The 17,205-nt window shown below is 40.2% G+C and overlaps 1 protein-coding gene and 1 pseudogene across 1 annotated transcript in view; one reads left to right on the top strand and one right to left on the bottom strand.

Moving 5' to 3' along the window:
* Positions 1–17,205, top strand: part of MYOM1 (myomesin 1) — a 149,231-nt gene that overhangs the window by 4,630 nt on the left and 127,396 nt on the right. The window contains exon 2 of the mRNA XM_028092355.2: positions 14,708–15,033. Within this exon, the coding sequence (XP_027948156.1) occupies positions 14,735–15,033 (299 nt within the window). The 5' untranslated portion in view covers positions 14,708–14,734. The remainder of the gene's footprint in view (positions 1–14,707; positions 15,034–17,205) is intronic.
* On the bottom strand, positions 15,215–15,826 carry LOC114200310 (securin pseudogene; annotated as a pseudogene).

Here is a 17,205-nt window from a genome sequence, read left to right as displayed (position 1 = left end):
CCACCATCCATCTCCAGACTTTTTAATCTTTCCCAACTGAAACTTTCTACCCATTAAACAATAACTCTCCATTTCCCCTATCCCACTGCCCCAGCCTCTGGCAACTACCATTCTACTTTCTGCCTCTATGAATTTGACCTTAGTACCTTATATAAATAGAATCACACAACATGTGGTTTGGTTTTGTTTGTCTGTTTCTTTGAGAGAGAGAGAGCGTGTGTTTGTGCATGTGCGTGCGAGAGTTGGGGGGGGCTACAGAGGGAGATGGAGAAAGAATCTCAAGTAGGTTTCACACCCAGTGAGGATCCTGACACAGGGCTCAATCACACGACCCTGAGATGGTGACCTGAGCCAAAGTCAAGAGTCGGACATTTAACCGACTGAGCTACTGAGGCGCCTCCACCATGTGTCCTTTTGACTGCTTATTTCATTTAGCTTAATGCCTTCAAAGTTAAGAGTCAGTTTTTAGGGATAAATTATTCTTTGTCTTTCTCTCTACTCCCTTGTTCTTTCTTCCAAAAGCCACTTTCCTTTGGTTTGAGGATCACCCCATCCCTCCGATTGGTCCTTGCTCTCCTCTAGTGGCTACCCTGCCTTTTGCCTCTTCTTTTCTAGCCTCGGTATTATCTCATAAGCAGGATAGGAAAAGCTAGCTCTGTAAGAGTGTTCCTGAAATTTGCTGTCTGAAGGTTTGTTTTGTTTTTGCATCTTTGTTTCTGTTTCAGTGTAGACTGGGGAAGAAAGGGGAGGGGGCTCTCAGAATATGAAGGAGAGAGAAGGAAACAAAGAACATAACCAAATTAACACTTGAAGACATATGCCTGCCTAAAATGTAAAACTGGTATTTACATTATTAAAAGAATTGAAGAAGTTACAGAATTTTATCACAAGTGGATTGTTTTAGTTATGAGCAAGTATTGTATACTGGTTAAGTGCATGAACTCTGGATCTGGGTTAACTGAATTTGAATCCTCACTCTCTTTACCCCCTGGTTTTATTGAGATATAATTGACATACAGCAATGTAGGAGTTTAAAGTATACAGCATAGGATCACCTGGGATTGGTTAAGCATCAGACATTTGATCCCAGCTCAGGTCTTGATCTTAGCATTGTGGGTTCAAGCCCTGTGTTGGGCTCCATGCTGGGTGGGGAGCCTACCTAAAAGGGCCACCTGAGTGACTCAGTTAAGCACCTGCCTTCGGTTCAGGTCATGATCCCAGGATCCTGGGATTGAATCCCTCATGGGGTTCCCTACTCAGGGGGAGTCTGCTTCTCCTTCCCCCTCTGCCCATCCCCCCCACTCATGTGCTCTCTCTCTCACTCTGCTCTCTCTCTCCAATAAATAAATATATTCTTTAAAAAAAAAAAGAAAAAAATGTACAGCACAATAACTTGAATTACATATATTGTGAAATAATTACCACAGTATCTAACACTTTTTAGTTATATGTACTCGAGCAAATTACTGAGTTTCTCTGTACCTCAGTTTTGTCATTAGTGAAAGGGAATAATAATAATAGTACATACCGGGTGCCTGGGTGGTTCAGTTGGTTAAGCGACTGCCTTCAGCTCAGGTCATGATTCTGGAGTCCCGGGATCGAGTCCCGGGATCGAGTCCCACATCCAGCTCTCTGCTCAGCGGAGAGTCTGCTTCTCCCTCTGACCCTCCCCCATCTCATGCTCTCTCTCTCTCTCTCTCTCTCTCTCTCTCTCTCATTCTTTCTCTCTCTCATATAAATAAATAAAATCTTTAAAAAAATAATAGTACCTACCTTATAGAGTGTTGTGAGGAATAAAGAAGTTAATACATATAAAGCATTTATAATACTACTTGGAAAATAGTACTATATAAGTGTTAGATATCAACACTTTTTTGGTCAGCATTTTGAAATTTGTTATCTGTGAGACCAAATGTGGTTAATTATATAAGAACAAATATATTTAAAAATTCAAGATAGCATTATTCACAGTAGCCCAAAACTGGACATAATGTAAAGTCCATTAATTGATGAATGGATTAGCAAAACATGGTGTATCTTTCAGTGAAATATTTCTCAGCAATAAGAAGAAACAAGCTGTTGAATCTTGCAACAATATGGATGAATCTCAAAAACAGCTTGCTAAGTGAAAAAACCCAGATGTAACGGACTACATATGATATTCCATTTGTATAAAATTTCTAGGAAAGGCTAAACTATGGAGACAGAAAGCCAGGTGAGTGGCTTTTGTGAATGGGACCAATGATTAACCTCAAACTGGCATAAGGGTACTTTTCCCAGCGATGGAAGTGTTTTAAAACTGGATTTTGGTGATGGTTGCCCAACTGTGTAAATTTACTAATGCTCATTGAACCTTACTCTTAAAATGGATGAATTTTGTGGTGTATAAATTCTACTACTCTAAAACTGTCAAAAAGAAAAAGCAGCAAGACTGTTGAATCACAGATCTGTACTTCTGAAACAAATAATGCAACATATTTTGAGAAAAAAGAAAAAGAAGAAGATAACAGGAGAGGAAGAAAAGGGGAGTATGTCAGAGGGGGAGACGAACCATGAGAGATGATGGACTCTGAAAAACAAACTGAGGGTTCTAGAGGGGAGAGGGGTAGGGGGATGGGTTAGCCTGGTGATGGGCATTGAGGAGGGCACGTTCTGCATGGAGCACTGGGTGTTATGAACAAACAATGAATCATGGAACACTGCACCAAAAACTAATGATGTAATATATGGTGATTAACATAACAATAAAAAAATTAAAAAAAAAAAAGAAAAAGCAAATGAAACTGGAGGTTCACATCCATTGCTCTTTAGCTTGGTTCTCACTTAAAAGAAGAAAAAAGTTACTGTTTTTGTAAAAATAATGTATGTCAACTGTTGGGATACAGTTCTCCATGGGTCTGTCATGTTTCTTTACATCTTGCAAGCAAGGTCCAGCTTCCGTTTGTTCCAGACCGTCTTTTCAGGGATGTTTGTGTAGTGAACAGCCTTTGAAGACAGAGTGTCTCCCCCCAGGAAAAAAGGCAGGCATGCTTACTATCTGATATAATAAAGAAAATGTCTGCCTCTGGAGCTTAATGCTCATTATATAATACATGGTTCTGTACGCTCAAAGTTCCTGTGTTTGTGCAGGTTTCACTGGCCCTTTTCATTTTTTCCTGTGGGAATTGGGAGTTAGTAAACCAGTAAAGAATGTGCTCATGCTCTGACCTCTGCCATTGCTGAGAGTTTTAAAGTCCTTTGATTCTGACCTGGAGTCTCATGTCTTGTCAGCTTCCACGTTACCTTGTTAGCTTTCGAGTAGGGTAAAAATCTCTGACCCTTGATTCTTTTTTGTGTGTGTGGTAACATATACATGACATAAAATTTACCATCTTAACCATTTTTAAGCATATAGTTCAGTGGCATTAAGTATGTTAACATTAAAAATAAAACTGCCAGTTATTTTACCAGCAAAATGGGTTTATTCAGGAAAAGCAGAGAATTATAATTAGGGACAAGCAAGCTATGGCAAAACCATAGGCAAGTCCAGAGAACAAAGGAGAGGAATGCTTTTTTATAGAGGGAATTAGGGAGTTGGGAGGGCTGTTATAAACAAAAAGTCCATTGGAGGGCGCCTGGGTGGCTCAGTCAGTTAAGCGTCTGCCTTCAGCTCAGGTTATGATCCCGGGGACCTGGGGTCTAGTCCTGCATGGGGCTCCCCACTCAGCAGGGAGCCTGCTTCTCCCTCTCCCTCTGCTGCTCTCTCTCTGTCAAATAAATAAAATCTTTAAAAAAAGTTCATTGGAGTAAACTGGGAATTTGAAGTATAGTGGCTTTTCATTGGCTGAGTTATGATAGTTTCATATTGACTGGACTGTTTCAGGGGGAAGAGAAAAACCTTCCTTCCTCCCACTGGAATAGTAAAAGTAGCTAAGTAGTATGGCTTGCAGGGGTACGTGTCTTCCTGTAGGATCTGCAATTGATCTCAGCTGGTATGGCATGAGAACTCTCCCCCCGACCCCTGCGGTCTTCTGACTCCATTCTAAATGAGGTTTCCTTTTATTAATTTTTCCATGTTCATTCACCACTATCCATCTCCAGAATTTTTGCATTTTCCCGTATTGAAATTCTACCCATTGAATACTAACTCCCTATTCCCTCTCCCCACAGCCACTGGTAACCACCATTCTAGTTTCTGTCTCTGTAACTTTGACTACCCTAGGTACCTCATGCAGTGTTTGTCCTTTTGTGTCTAACTTATTTCACTTAGCATAGCATTTTCAAGGTTTAACCATGTTGTAGTACATATCAGGATTCCATTCGTTTTTAATACTGACTGAATAAATCCCATTGTATATGTTCACAGTTCCTGACACTAATTATAAAAAAAAAGAAAGAAAAACCCTTACTATTTGGGAGTTACTATTGACATTGGCTGAGTATCACTCTAGACATCTATTTATGAGTAGACAGACAGAAAAATAGGTGGATATAAATAATGTTAGAAAATGGGCTTTGGGGGGCACCTGGGTGCCTCAGTTAGTTAAGCATCCAACTTGTGATTTCAGCTTGGGTTATGATCTCATGTGTTGTGAGATGGAGCCTGCATCAGGCTCTATGCTCAGCAGGGAGTCTGCTTAAGATTCTCTCCCTCTGCCCCTCTACCCATTTTCTCTCTCCTTCTCAAATAAATGCATCTTAAAAAAAAAAAAAAAAGAAAATGGGCTTTGGGGTCTTGCTTTCTAATACTAATCTAAAGCTCCCTTGACTGGACTAAAGGCACAGGTAGGCTTCTGGGCTTAGAGACTTGGCCCGCTCCTAGAATCCAGCACCAGCTCCCGAGCAGTTCCCCTGCCCTCAGCCAATCAATGGATGGTTGGCCGTTGTGACTCTGCTTTTATTTGTTTCCACCTCTAAGTAGTCCTTTAGTCCTGAGGATTTTTTCTGTACCACATTTCTCACTTTTCTTTAGTTAGCAATTATTTATTCATGCCCATCTTGTGCCAAGAGCTGTGCTAGGTACTGGGAGTACTTGAACAAAGGTACTCTCCTGCCCTCAAGTAATTCACAGTACAGGAGACAGAAAAGCAAACACATGCATTAAATATAGTTTGATAGACTTCCTATCCTAGTGGAATTAGGAAAGTCTTCCAGAAGAGATGGCCTTAGGAGAAGAAGGCTTAAAGGAGTGAGAGTTAAGGAAGTGAAGAAATGTGCATGTGCTGGACAGGGACGGGGAGAGCAGAACAGAGAGAACAGAGGTGTGAAGGAACTGACACAGTAGATACCTGGAGTTCATGGACATAAAAGCAATTACCTGTGGTTGGAATTTCACAAGTCAAGAAGGCAAGTGGCAAGGAGTAGAGCTGGAGAACTATGCAGGGTAAAGTGGCAGATATCACCTTATGCCATGATGCCATAATTATTTTTAAGTAACTACCCAGCTTTGTCTACCCAACTACACGGTGGCTACTCTGGGGACATGAGTTAGTCACCCCTGAACCCTGGGGCATGGCATAGTGCCTGACATAGTAGGTTTTCAATACATGCTATTTTTCCATATTGTTGATGCATGTGTTGTAACTGTTAACTACTACCAGCAGCTTTAAAAACATTTCTTGATTTCAGTTGGAATTTAGTTTTTGTTTTGTTTACATTGCATTTATAAAGAATATTTCTTTGTTTATTCCCTCATACATAGACTAATGATTTGCTACTCTTTCCTCTTCTATAAAATGAAAATTACTAAGTGGCTAATATAATTTATATATTTATTTTGGCTTTCAGGATACACTACTGTTAGTTAAATTCAGCACTTCACATTTATAAAAATGTTAATACTCTTTATTTATTTTTTAAATAAAAAAAATTTTAGTAATGTCTATACCCAATGTGGGGCTCAAACTTACAACCCTGAGATCAAGAATCTAATGCTCTCTGCCTGAGTCAGCCAGGCACCCCCAAGAATATTAATATTGTTAAAGATAATTTGAAGAGAGAATGTATCTACTTTATTTAAAAAAAAAGATTTTATTTATTTATTTTAGAGAGAGAGAGTGAGCACACAAGCAAGGAGAAGGAGAGAGAAAAGGAGAGAATCTCAAGCAGGCTCCGTGCTGTGTGGAGCCCGACACGGGGCTCTATCTCGTGACCCTGAGATCACGACCTGAGCTGAAACCAAGAGTCGGATGCTTAACTGACTGAGCCACCCAGGCACCCCTGTGTCTACTTAAAATTACTTTAAAAAAAAACACAAAACCATGATTCTGAAAGCAATTATTTTTTTAAATTTCCGGGCTTATATAGTTAAATGCTTTTTTAAAAGTATTTTCCATTAGATGGTTTCCTGGGAAATTTGAAATTAACAGTTGGTTAGCATTCCATTGAATTTTCAGATTAATTACACATCTATAAAGGCATTATGATTAATTGTCAGAGTAATTGACAGAATGATTATTCATCTATAAGGGAATCATGATTGAATCACAACTGATTTTTATGAGCCCAGCTAAATTTTTCTTCTTTAATTTTAGTTTAATTATACAGTACAACACAGTATGTGTGTGATCTGGATAGCTATATTTTAGATAAATATGTTGTTAGAAAAGGCTGAATCCAGATGATGCTATAACAGAAAGATCGCTTAGTATACTAAGCTGGGTCTAGCTCATGCTTTTTTGTCAAATCTTACTATGTATTTGTTTGAAATAAACTATTTGACTTTTACTGGGATCCTGAGTGTCAGTGAATAAATGATAATATTTCAGTTTTTCCACAGTGTGGACATTAGGACTTCTCTAATGTTGTATTCTTAACACGGATCAAAGTTCAGTAAATATTTTATTGATCTAATACTTGTCTGTTACACAGGAAATAAAACTGAAATTCTTTAGTAACAGTTCTTACTTTTTTTTTTTAAAGATTTTATTTATTTATTTGACAGAGAGAGACACAGTGAGAGAGGGAGCACAAGCAGGGGGAGGGGGAGGTGGAGGGGGAGAGGGAGAAGCAGGCTTCCCGTGGAGCAGGGAGCCTGATGCAGGGCCTGATCCCAGGACCCTGAGATCATGACCTGAGCCGAAGGCAGACCCTAATGACTGAGCCACCCAGGCGCTCCAATAGTTCTTACTTCTTTTTTTTTTTTTTTAAAGATTTTATTTATTTATTTGACAGAGAGAGACAGCGAGAGAGGGAACACAAGCAGGGGGAGTGGGAGAGGGAGAAGCAGGCTTCCTGCTGAGCAGGGAGCCCCACATGGGGCTCGATCCCAGGAGCCTGGGATCATGACCTGAGCCGAAGGCAGATGCTCAATGACTGAGCCACCCAGGCTCCCCAATAGTTCTTACTTCTAATGGACATTATTGGCACATGGCTCTCTCTCTCTCTCTACACACACACACACACATATACACAGTTAAATTGTTGAAAGGCGATATAGTATGATGACTGCGCTCTGAGCAGAACAGAGCTGAGTTTAAATCCTCTGTCACATTTAAATCCTCTGTCACATACAGTTGTATGATATTAAGAATATCAGCCTCTCTAAATCTCAACTTCATAATCCATAAAATGTTTTTATGTGTATATGATGTTCAAATAAGATACTGTAAAGCAGTTAGCATTAATTTCTGACATATAGCAAGTAGTCATTAAATATTAGCTAGTATTATGATGATTTATTCTCTTATTTTTGTTAATTTTTCTTCTCTCCTGCTTCGAGAAGATTTGAAACAACTTATCATGTTCTCTATAGAAACAGCTCACTGGGAACCATTCCAGTGCCTGGTGGACAAAACTCAGAACCACTACCATTCTATATTGGATGTTTAGAGAACATAGGGATGCTTGGGGAACATGAAGCTTCAAAAACTCTCATATGGATTCCAAATAGCTAAAACATCCATATGCATACTCACAGGAGGTATGTGTAGATGAAGAAATGCCAAGTTGAATTTTACCAGGAAACAGCGTTGGGACTAAGTGGAATACATTCTTTTGCGCACTTTGCATAGCTCAGAAGCTGCTATTGGTTATGAATGGAGACTTAAATTGTGCTTGAAGACCATTTCAAAATATCTAGTTTCTTGTAAACGAAGTGTCACTAGAGGATCCATCAATACATTACAAAAAATGCATGGGATTCAGAGTCCAAATATGGATTGAATGAATTGCATTTGTCATTTACTAGCTGTGTGATTTTTGGCAAATGACTTTGCCTTTTGAAGTCTTGATTTCCTTGGCTGTATAATGAAGCTAATCATACCTGGCTTGCAGGGCACCATGAGAATTAAAGGTCACATATATAAAGTGCTCATCACAGTGTATTAGTGTTAACTGTAGTTGTCACCAAGGAAGTTATTATAAAGTAGACTATGATATTGGGTCAGTTCAATATTTTGATAGATACAAGTGATCTGTGTTCAGTTGAGGTAATATCACTGTAATATCATGTCACAACATAACCAACCAGCTTAATATGTATAATCTGAACAATGAGTTTATTTCTGTAATAATAGTTGATGTTCACTGAGTATTATGTTGCAGTCACTGGGTTAAGTGCATTATTGCGTTTAATCTCCGCAGCATTCCCATGCTTTGGATATTATTTTGTAGAGAAGGAAAATGAAACTTAGGAAGGAGAATTAATTGCTTGAGGTTGCATGGCAGTTAAGTGCCATCGATGGCCAGGAATCTAGCTTTAGTCTGCCTCTAAAATGTAGGCTCTGACCACCAGGTTATGCCACCTGTTAATTTGTTACATAGTCTGAAAAGCAAAGAAAGAGAATCTCTTGTTGGACAGACTGACCCTACTCTGACTTTAGGAAAGATAAAATGTATTGCTTCTCAAAGGCTTTAATTAATGAAACAAGGGATTCAAATACTCAAGCTAGAAGCTGTGACTTTGAAAACTTTCCTGACATGAGAGAAACAGTGGCTGTGTATTGTCAGAACAAAATTACCACCACATGCAACCCATTTTTAACTTGTTTTGCCTTTAGTTAGCCTCAAGTTCTTTTTTCACCTTGTGTCTTTTAGATGTACTGTACATGTGTCACGAACAGCACACCCAGAACGATATCTTGGCATTAAAATTCCATGAAGTCCATTTTGGGAATCAGATTACTACACCTATTTTTAGTTCTCAACACAAATTACTTTTTCCATTACACTTTTAAATATCCAGTGATAAAGAGATTGAAAATAGCTCCTACAGCCAAATAAAAATCCTGCATTTGGTTTAATCAGGACAGACCCATTGACTGGCATTGGTATAATTACATTACTGAAGCAGCTACCTGTGAGGGCCTCTTTCTTCCTCTCGTTAGGACTCCCCTCCCCATTTGCTGCTATATTTGTCTGCCCTCTTGGCCATAAAAGGCTGGCTATGTGGCTCTGACATTCTCCTGCCTGACCACATGCATTATTTTTGAACTGGTCCCCCGGGTCCTGTCTTTAGCCCTGCCTCTTCACTTTTTTTTGGGATTCAACCGGCGTGGGTTTTTCATTCTCTCATCCAGCTCCACAGCCACATCAGAGCATTTCTACCACCATCACTCCTTTGAACACGGGTAAGTGTGACACTGAGGCAGAAGAATGCACTTGATATTTGATGTGCTTAACAGCATTGCATGTGTGTGGTTTCTTTCCATCTTGTGAGTTCAGTGGTTTTCTCAGAGAGCGGTCAGAAGAGAAGAGAAATAGCGAAGGGAAGCCCCTGGGAAGGAAGACAAAAGCAGCAGGGTGCCAGTTTTTGCTGGCACTGCTCTCCTCTCACATCCACACTGTTCTTTTTAAGTTAAGCTACTGTTTCTGGAACCATAAGGGGATAATGGTGGAACTGTAAGTGTGAGTCCAAGTACTCTTTCCAAGTTATAGTTCAATGGTCTGGTTGAAATCTGGAATGGATGAGGTGGCAGGATACAATGTGTTTTCTATCTTCCATATGCCTACAATAGTCCCAATTATAAATTAGACCAAACGAGGTCAATTAACTCTGAAGTCCCTAGTTTCTAATTCAGTGATTTTGTTCTGACAATGCCATGTGAATAGGTGTAAGAGTGCATTATGATATTTCTAACCTGGAAATGGTTAAATAATATTTCAGTGGCAACATAGATCCCCACAGAATGATCCTAAAGCTATGAATGATTTAATCTGTGAATGATTTAAATCAGCTTTTAGCCTCTAATGCCTATACAAAAGTATCGTATCAGGATTACAATTATGGAATTAGTATTTCTTCCAAAATTCCCAAATTATGTTCAGAAAGAAAATGCAGGTCTTAAAGAAACAGAAGACAACCAAACCATCTTTCTTCCCAACATACTCTAGCTGTCATGTGTTGGCGATAATCCTCACTTACTTGATGAAGAGAAGGTAGCTGTACCTTCATTCCAGAGGTCAGAGCGGTGACAACCAGCTCTGATGACTTAAAGCCAGACCCTGTTTACTTGTAATACATTATGTATGTGTCTGTAATGTGAAATACTATGAGAATAAATATATTTTGGGAAAAATAGAGAGTGGGAAGTAGAATTGGGGCAAGATATTTAAAGATTTTATTTTGTGAAAATGACAGCATTTCAAGTCACGTTAGCATATATGAACTTAGCTTATAACATAATACATAAGAAGGTTATTTATCATTTATTTGGATGTCATTTAAATAATATTTGCCATGTTACAATGTACTGTGTATCATTAAAGAAACTTACCTATTATCTTTGTAATTGCTTAACATATTTCTGTATTACTATATTCGAATCCTTTTGTTTTATCAAAATTTATCTAATAATTATTCATTACATATGGTCATTATTCTGTATGTTTTAGAACAGAAGATAGCAATCTATTTAAGGGTTGAAGCAAAGTTGCTTGCCTAGTAGCTATTTTTTTCCTCTTGGGAAATGCCATGTAGACTGATATCTTCCATGAGCCCCAAGACAAATATTTCTGGAGTGCAGTTTGCTGGATTTTCTTCTCTAGGGAATACATACTGACTTTTAAAAGAGTTTAAATAAGGGCGCCTGGGTGGCTCAGTTGTTAAGCATCTGCCTTCGGTTCAGGTCATGATCCCAGGGTCCTGGGATCGAACCCCGCATCGAGCCCTGCATCGGGCTCCCTGCTCTGCGAGAAGCCTGCTAATTCCTCTCCCACTCCCCCTGTTTGTGTTCCCTCTCTCACTGTGTCAAATAAATAAATAAATAACCTTTAAAAAAATAAATAAAAAAATAAAAGAGTTTAAATAAAAAGTAGATTTAAACTTGACAAAAACATGGCAAATTTAAAAGGATTCATTCCTCATTTAAAATGATCAAAGAAGAGATTTGGAAAAAATTCATTATCTCACAACCAATTTTACTTGTAAAATTAAATATTTAAAATTTTAAATGTTATTTATGTTTATTTAAATGTTTAAATATAATTTAAATGTTAAAAATAACATTTCAGAACATGCACGAAAACATTACGATTTGGGGGAGGGGCTTTCATAAAACTATTACTTCATCCAGGTAAGTTAGCAATGTGGCTTGATAGACTCCTGTCAGTGGACACAGTATTCAAGAAGCTCATGTAGGAAAGGAAAAATGAAGGGGGTGGGAATCGTAGGGGGAGACGAACCATGAGAGACTATGGACTCTGAGAAACAAACTGAGGGTTCTAGGGGTGGGGTGGGGGATGGGTTAGCCTGGTGATGGGTATTTGAGGAGGGCACGTGTTGAATAGAACATTGGGTGTTATATGCAAACAGTGACTCATGGAACACTACATCAAAAGCCAATGATACAATGTATGGTGATTAACATAACATAATAAAATTTCAAAAAAAAAGCTCATGCAATGTGAAGTCTCCCCTCCCTATGCTAAGCAAACTTACCTTTTTGTCAGTTGAACTGTTAGCTCAAGTTCACAATACAAACTGCTACACTATGACTGACTTTCTTACTTCTTTATGTAAGAAGACTAGAAGACTTCATATTCTTTAAGGGAGCAAATAATCTGGTTTGACACTATACCTTTTTGAAGTGTTTGTGAGATTTGAGAGAGCTTATTATAGGATAATACAGTTGGCCCTTGAACAACACAGGTTTGAACTGCATGGGCCCACTTACACACATTTTTTTGGATAAATATAGTACAGTATTGTAAATATTTTCTTTTTGATTTATTAATATTTTTCTCTAGCTTTATTGTAATAATACAGTATAAAATACATATAAGGTGCAAAATATGTGTTAATCCACTGTTTATGTTATCAGTAAGGCTTCTAGTCAACAACTGGCTATCGGCAATGAAATTCAGGAGGAAGTCAAAGGTGATAGGCGGATTTTTGTGCGGGTGGGGGTGGGGTTGGCACCTCTAGCCTCTGCATTGTTCAAGGGTCAACCATATAAGCAAACTCCAGCTTTCAGTCCTAGGACTTTTCATCTATTTTTTGGCTTTATGTACCATCTATATGTTGGTGACTGCTAAATGCAGGTGTCCATCCTGGACCTTTACCCTGTGCTCCAAAGTCATGAATGCAATTTAACATCTCCACTTGGATGTCTAGCAAGTATCTCAACTGTAGAATATCTCAGACCCATCTCCTGTTCTTTCATCCCTAACTGTGCTTTCTTACACTCCTGCCCATCTCAGTTAACAGCAACTTCGATCTTCCAGTTCCTCAGGATCATCTCTCACCCCTCTCTTTGTTTCACACCCTAATTCAGAACTTTCAGCAAATGCTGTTGGTTCTACCTTCAAAACATGTACTGAGTCTGATCACTTTTCACATTTCCACTGCCACCATTGTCATCTTTAGCCTGGACTATTGCAATGGCCTTTGCCTTCATTTGCTAGGGCTTCCCTAAAAAAGTACCACAGACTGGGTGCCTTAAACAACAGAAATGTATCTTCTCACAATTATGGAGGCTAGAAATCTGAGATCAAGGTGTTGGTAGAGTTATTTTTATCGGAGGCCTCTCTTCTTGGCTTATGGATGATCTTTTCTCTTCACATAGTCTTCCTCTGTATATGTACACATCTGTGTCCTAATTTCCTCTTCGTATAGAGACACCAGTCATATTGAATGAGGGCCCATCCTAATAATCTCACGTTAGCCTTATTTCCTCTGTTTCCAAATACAGTCACATTTCGAAGTACTGGTGGTTAGGACTTCAACATATGACTCTGGGGGAATATAACTCAGTTCATAATAGCCTTCTTTTTTTTTTTAAAGATTTTATTTATTTATTTGAGAGAGAGAGAATGAGAGATAGAGAGCACGAGAGGGAAGAGGGTCAGAGGGAGAAGCAGACTCCCCGCTGAGCAGGGAGCCCGATGCGGGACTCGATCCCGGGACTCCAGGATCATGACCTGAGCCGAAGGCAGTAGCTTAACCAACTGAGCCACCCAGGCGCCCAATAGCCTTCTTTTTTAAAAAAGTTTTTTTAAGATTTTATTTATTTATTTGAGAGAGAGCGCATGAGCACGGGGAGGGGCAGAGAGAGAGGGATAAGCAAATTCCCCGCTGAGCAGGGAGCCAGATGTGGGGCTCTATCCCAGGACCCCAGGATCATGACCTGAGCTGAAGGCAGATGCTTAATCGACTGACCAACCCAGATGCCCTTAAAAAAAAATTCTTTAAAGCTTTTATTTTTAAGTAATCTCTCCACCCACAATGGGGCTCAAACCCACAGCCCTGAGATCAAGAGTTGCACGTTCCACTGACTGAGCCAGCCACGTGCCCCTATAACAGCCTTCTAATTGGTCTTCTGGCTTTCATTCTTGTCCCTCAATAGTCTATCCTTTATATAACAGCAAGAATCTCAGTTTGGAACCTTCTGATGGTTTTTCCAGCCCTTTCAGAGGGAAAGACAAAGACCCTACAGTTGCTCATCGGACCTACACTCTCTATCCCCCACCCCCCAACATCGTCTCCTATCCATCTCCCTGCACTCCGCTCACTCCTTGTAGCTTCACCGCCTATTTGTACTTCACTGCCTGGAGTACAACACGCATGTGCACACCCTGGAGTCTTTGCAATGGTCTTCCATCTAGGATGCTCTTCTTCTAATTTTCTCATGCTCAGATGACACTTTTATGCTCAGAAGCCATCCCTGATGAGACTGTTTAAAATTGCATCCCAACTCCCTTTCCCTGCTTTATTTTTCTCTGTAGCATTTAGCCCATTCTGTTATACCTTACATTTTATTTATTTTCTCTATTGGCTATCACCTGCAATAGAATATAAAGTTCTAGCTAAGGTTATCAGAGCAGGGATTTTGTTTGTTTTGTTCATCTTGTGCTGGAACAGTACCAGGCTTATAGTAGGTGCTCAGTAATTATTTGTTGAATGAAACCACATTGACCGTGACACAGACTCTCCATCATTAAGTATTCTCCCAGACGAAGCCCCTATCAGGATAAAATGCCAGAAAATTTGAAACACATATTATGAAAGGTCTGAGGAAAAAACACAATAGCTAGGGTAGGGAAGCTTTGTAAAGACCTCCTAGTTATTAAAACAAAACCCAAAAAACCAAACCCACATAAGAAGGCAGCCCAATGGTGGAGGGGGCTTATGTGGGCTATGAAGTAGAAAGTTTGCCGAGTAACCAATTAAGCTAACCTTCACGTCCTTTTCCATTTGCTCTTTGGAAAAGATAAGAGTATTCATTTTTACATATTGATTTAGATACCTTGTTTCTTAATAGTTCACTCACAAGTTGCTGCTTTCTTGTAGGTCACCTGGTTCCTTCCAGGGCACACGATGTCTCTGCCCTTTTATCAGAAGCTCCATCAGCACTATGACAGCAGCTACCGAAACAGGGACCTTCGCAGCACCATGAGCCAGTACCAACAGGAGAAAAAAAGTTCTGCCATCTACACCCATGGCTCCACGGCCTACAGCAGCCGCTCTGCCACCGCGCACCGCCAGGAATCCAAGGCCTTCAACCAGGCGTCCATGGGCTCCTACCAGCAGCAGGCCTCCCAGGCGACTGAATCTACCCATGCATTCGCAGCCAGTCGGAAGACAGCCTCGGCCTACGATTATGGCTACTCCCACGGGTATGTCAGAAGCAGCCTTCCAACCTTAGCTCAAAGGCACACTCTCTGAATAACCCTCCTACATCATGTTTTCCCTTCTTTCGGTCTGGCAGCCCTACATTTATTTATTTATTTATTTGTCTGTTAAAGATTTGCTTTATTAATACAAAACATACACACAAACTACTGAGTGCTAAGAAATTTAAATATCTAAGTCATAGCAAACACGTGGCAATTCAACATCCAGGGTCAACAGAATGCTTTGAGGCTGCAGCAGATTCGACTCCCATGGTGGAGAGGGCATCTTCAGAGGTGAAGGGGGGCCCAGGTGCAAGAGCTTCTCGAGTTCCCTCTCCTCATCAAGGATCATGAGAGGCACTCCACTCAAGGGGAGGCGTGCAATCTGGTGCTCTTCAGGCAGGTCAAAACTCTCAAAATCTAAAGGATTGAAGGGAAAGAATTTTTCTATTTCTGGATAGGTGTCATCCGAGGCAGGAACAGAGCTTTTTGCTTTGATAGTCTTCTCAGTCACCTTTTTGGCAGAGAAGGTCGGCTGCTTCTGTTTGAGAGATCCATTAGTCTTTACTGAGTTTTCTGTGGCTCTGTTGACAGTTCCCAAAGCCTTTCTGGCAACTTTAGGTAAGGCTGCTTGAGCATCAAACATTTTGCCTACACGTGGTGTTAAAACCTGAGATCTCCCATCTAAAGCTTTTACTGGAGGCCTAGACCCTGGCTTCAGCCTGTCCTTGGGAGCCACACGGGTGCCTGGTTCTCCATTTTCCTTATCAACAAAGATCAGGGTAGCCATTCTGGACTAGCTCCTTCCTCGCGGGACCCGCACGCCCAGCCACTCTCGACCTCACGGTCCCTGGCAGCCCTACATTTAAATCAGGTTTGGAGAGGGGCGCCTGAGTGGCTCAGTCGTTAAGCATCTGACTCTTGGTTTTGGCTCAGGTCATGATCTCAGGATCTTGAGATCAAGCCTCGTATAGGGCTCTGTGCTCAGCACAGAGTCTGCTTGTCCCTTTCCCTCTGCTTCTCCCCCCGCTCTCTCTCTCTCTCTCTCTCTCTCTCTCTCTGAAATAAATAAATAAAATCTTTTAAAAAACAAATCAGCTGTGGAGTGAGGACATGTATTTGGGAGACCTGGGACTTACGTGTACCTGTTTCCCTTTACCGTTTGTGTTTCACAGAGAGCTTCATAATCACACTGGCGTGTCTTGCTTGCATTGCCAGCTGTGATATTGCTAGAAGCAGAGAAGTTTTGCCATAGATTGAGTTCAACATTCAGTAGCAGCAGAGCCAGAAAACATCATTTCAACGCTCACAGCAGGTTTCCTGGTCCTCAGAATGTTTCTACTTAGATGAGAAGCCAGTATAGAATTTAAAATTCACAGGTCACAGGCGCCCAAACTACAGCAGAGATGCGTTCTACTTTTTCGGTATCTGAGAGCCAGTATTAGAATTCTGAGCCATTGTTCAGGTAGGCAGCAGATATTTTTTTTAGCTAGAGCATTTTATACAACCAGGCCCCTATCTCAGTCAGCCTAAGACTACTAGAAACAAACCTGTATTCTGATAAAAGTAGATTTATCAACCCATTGCATTGAGGGAGACCACAGAGCAGAGGAAAAGAGAGAGTTACTATATTAGAATTCTAGGAAGAGTGGAGTTTACATGCAGGTCTGGTCTGCAAAGCAAACCCAGCGTCCTGTTTCTATTGGAAACAGTGAAGTTGAGGACTGTTGTATCCAGAAGCCCTTTATGTGGAGCTCAGCACCTGAGTTGGGAACTGAGGCTGCTTCTCTGTCAATAGCAAGTGGGGTCATCCAGTCAATGTCTCATTCTTACTGATAAAATTTCAAACAGCAACCTTACTAATAATCTTTGATATTAGAGAAGAAAGTTTCTCAGTGAGTCTGTAGTCACTCGGAGAAGGTTACCACAGCCCTTTTTAGCAGCAGTGTCCCTGAGAGAAATATTTTCTGTGAACTTTGCAGTTGGCTTCTGTGTCTGTAGTTCCAGCCTGATGAATGCTGGGAAGATGCTTACTTTCTCAGCCCAAGTCGGTTTTTTTTTCTCGATATCCTGAATGAAATGTTTCATTGGCATTAAAAAACACTTGCAAGATTCATATGATTTTATTAAAAATCTATCTATAGTCCACAGAAGGAATTGCTGAACTTGCAAATG

The sequence above is a fragment of the Eumetopias jubatus genome, unplaced genomic scaffold (genome assembly GCF_037043125.1).
Source record: "Eumetopias jubatus isolate StellerSeaLion01/CBP00866 unplaced genomic scaffold, mEumJub1_p1.0 scaffold_16, whole genome shotgun sequence".
NCBI classification, from domain to species: domain Eukaryota; kingdom Metazoa; phylum Chordata; class Mammalia; order Carnivora; family Otariidae; genus Eumetopias; species Eumetopias jubatus.
This window is presented reverse-complemented; position numbering and strand designations above follow the sequence as displayed.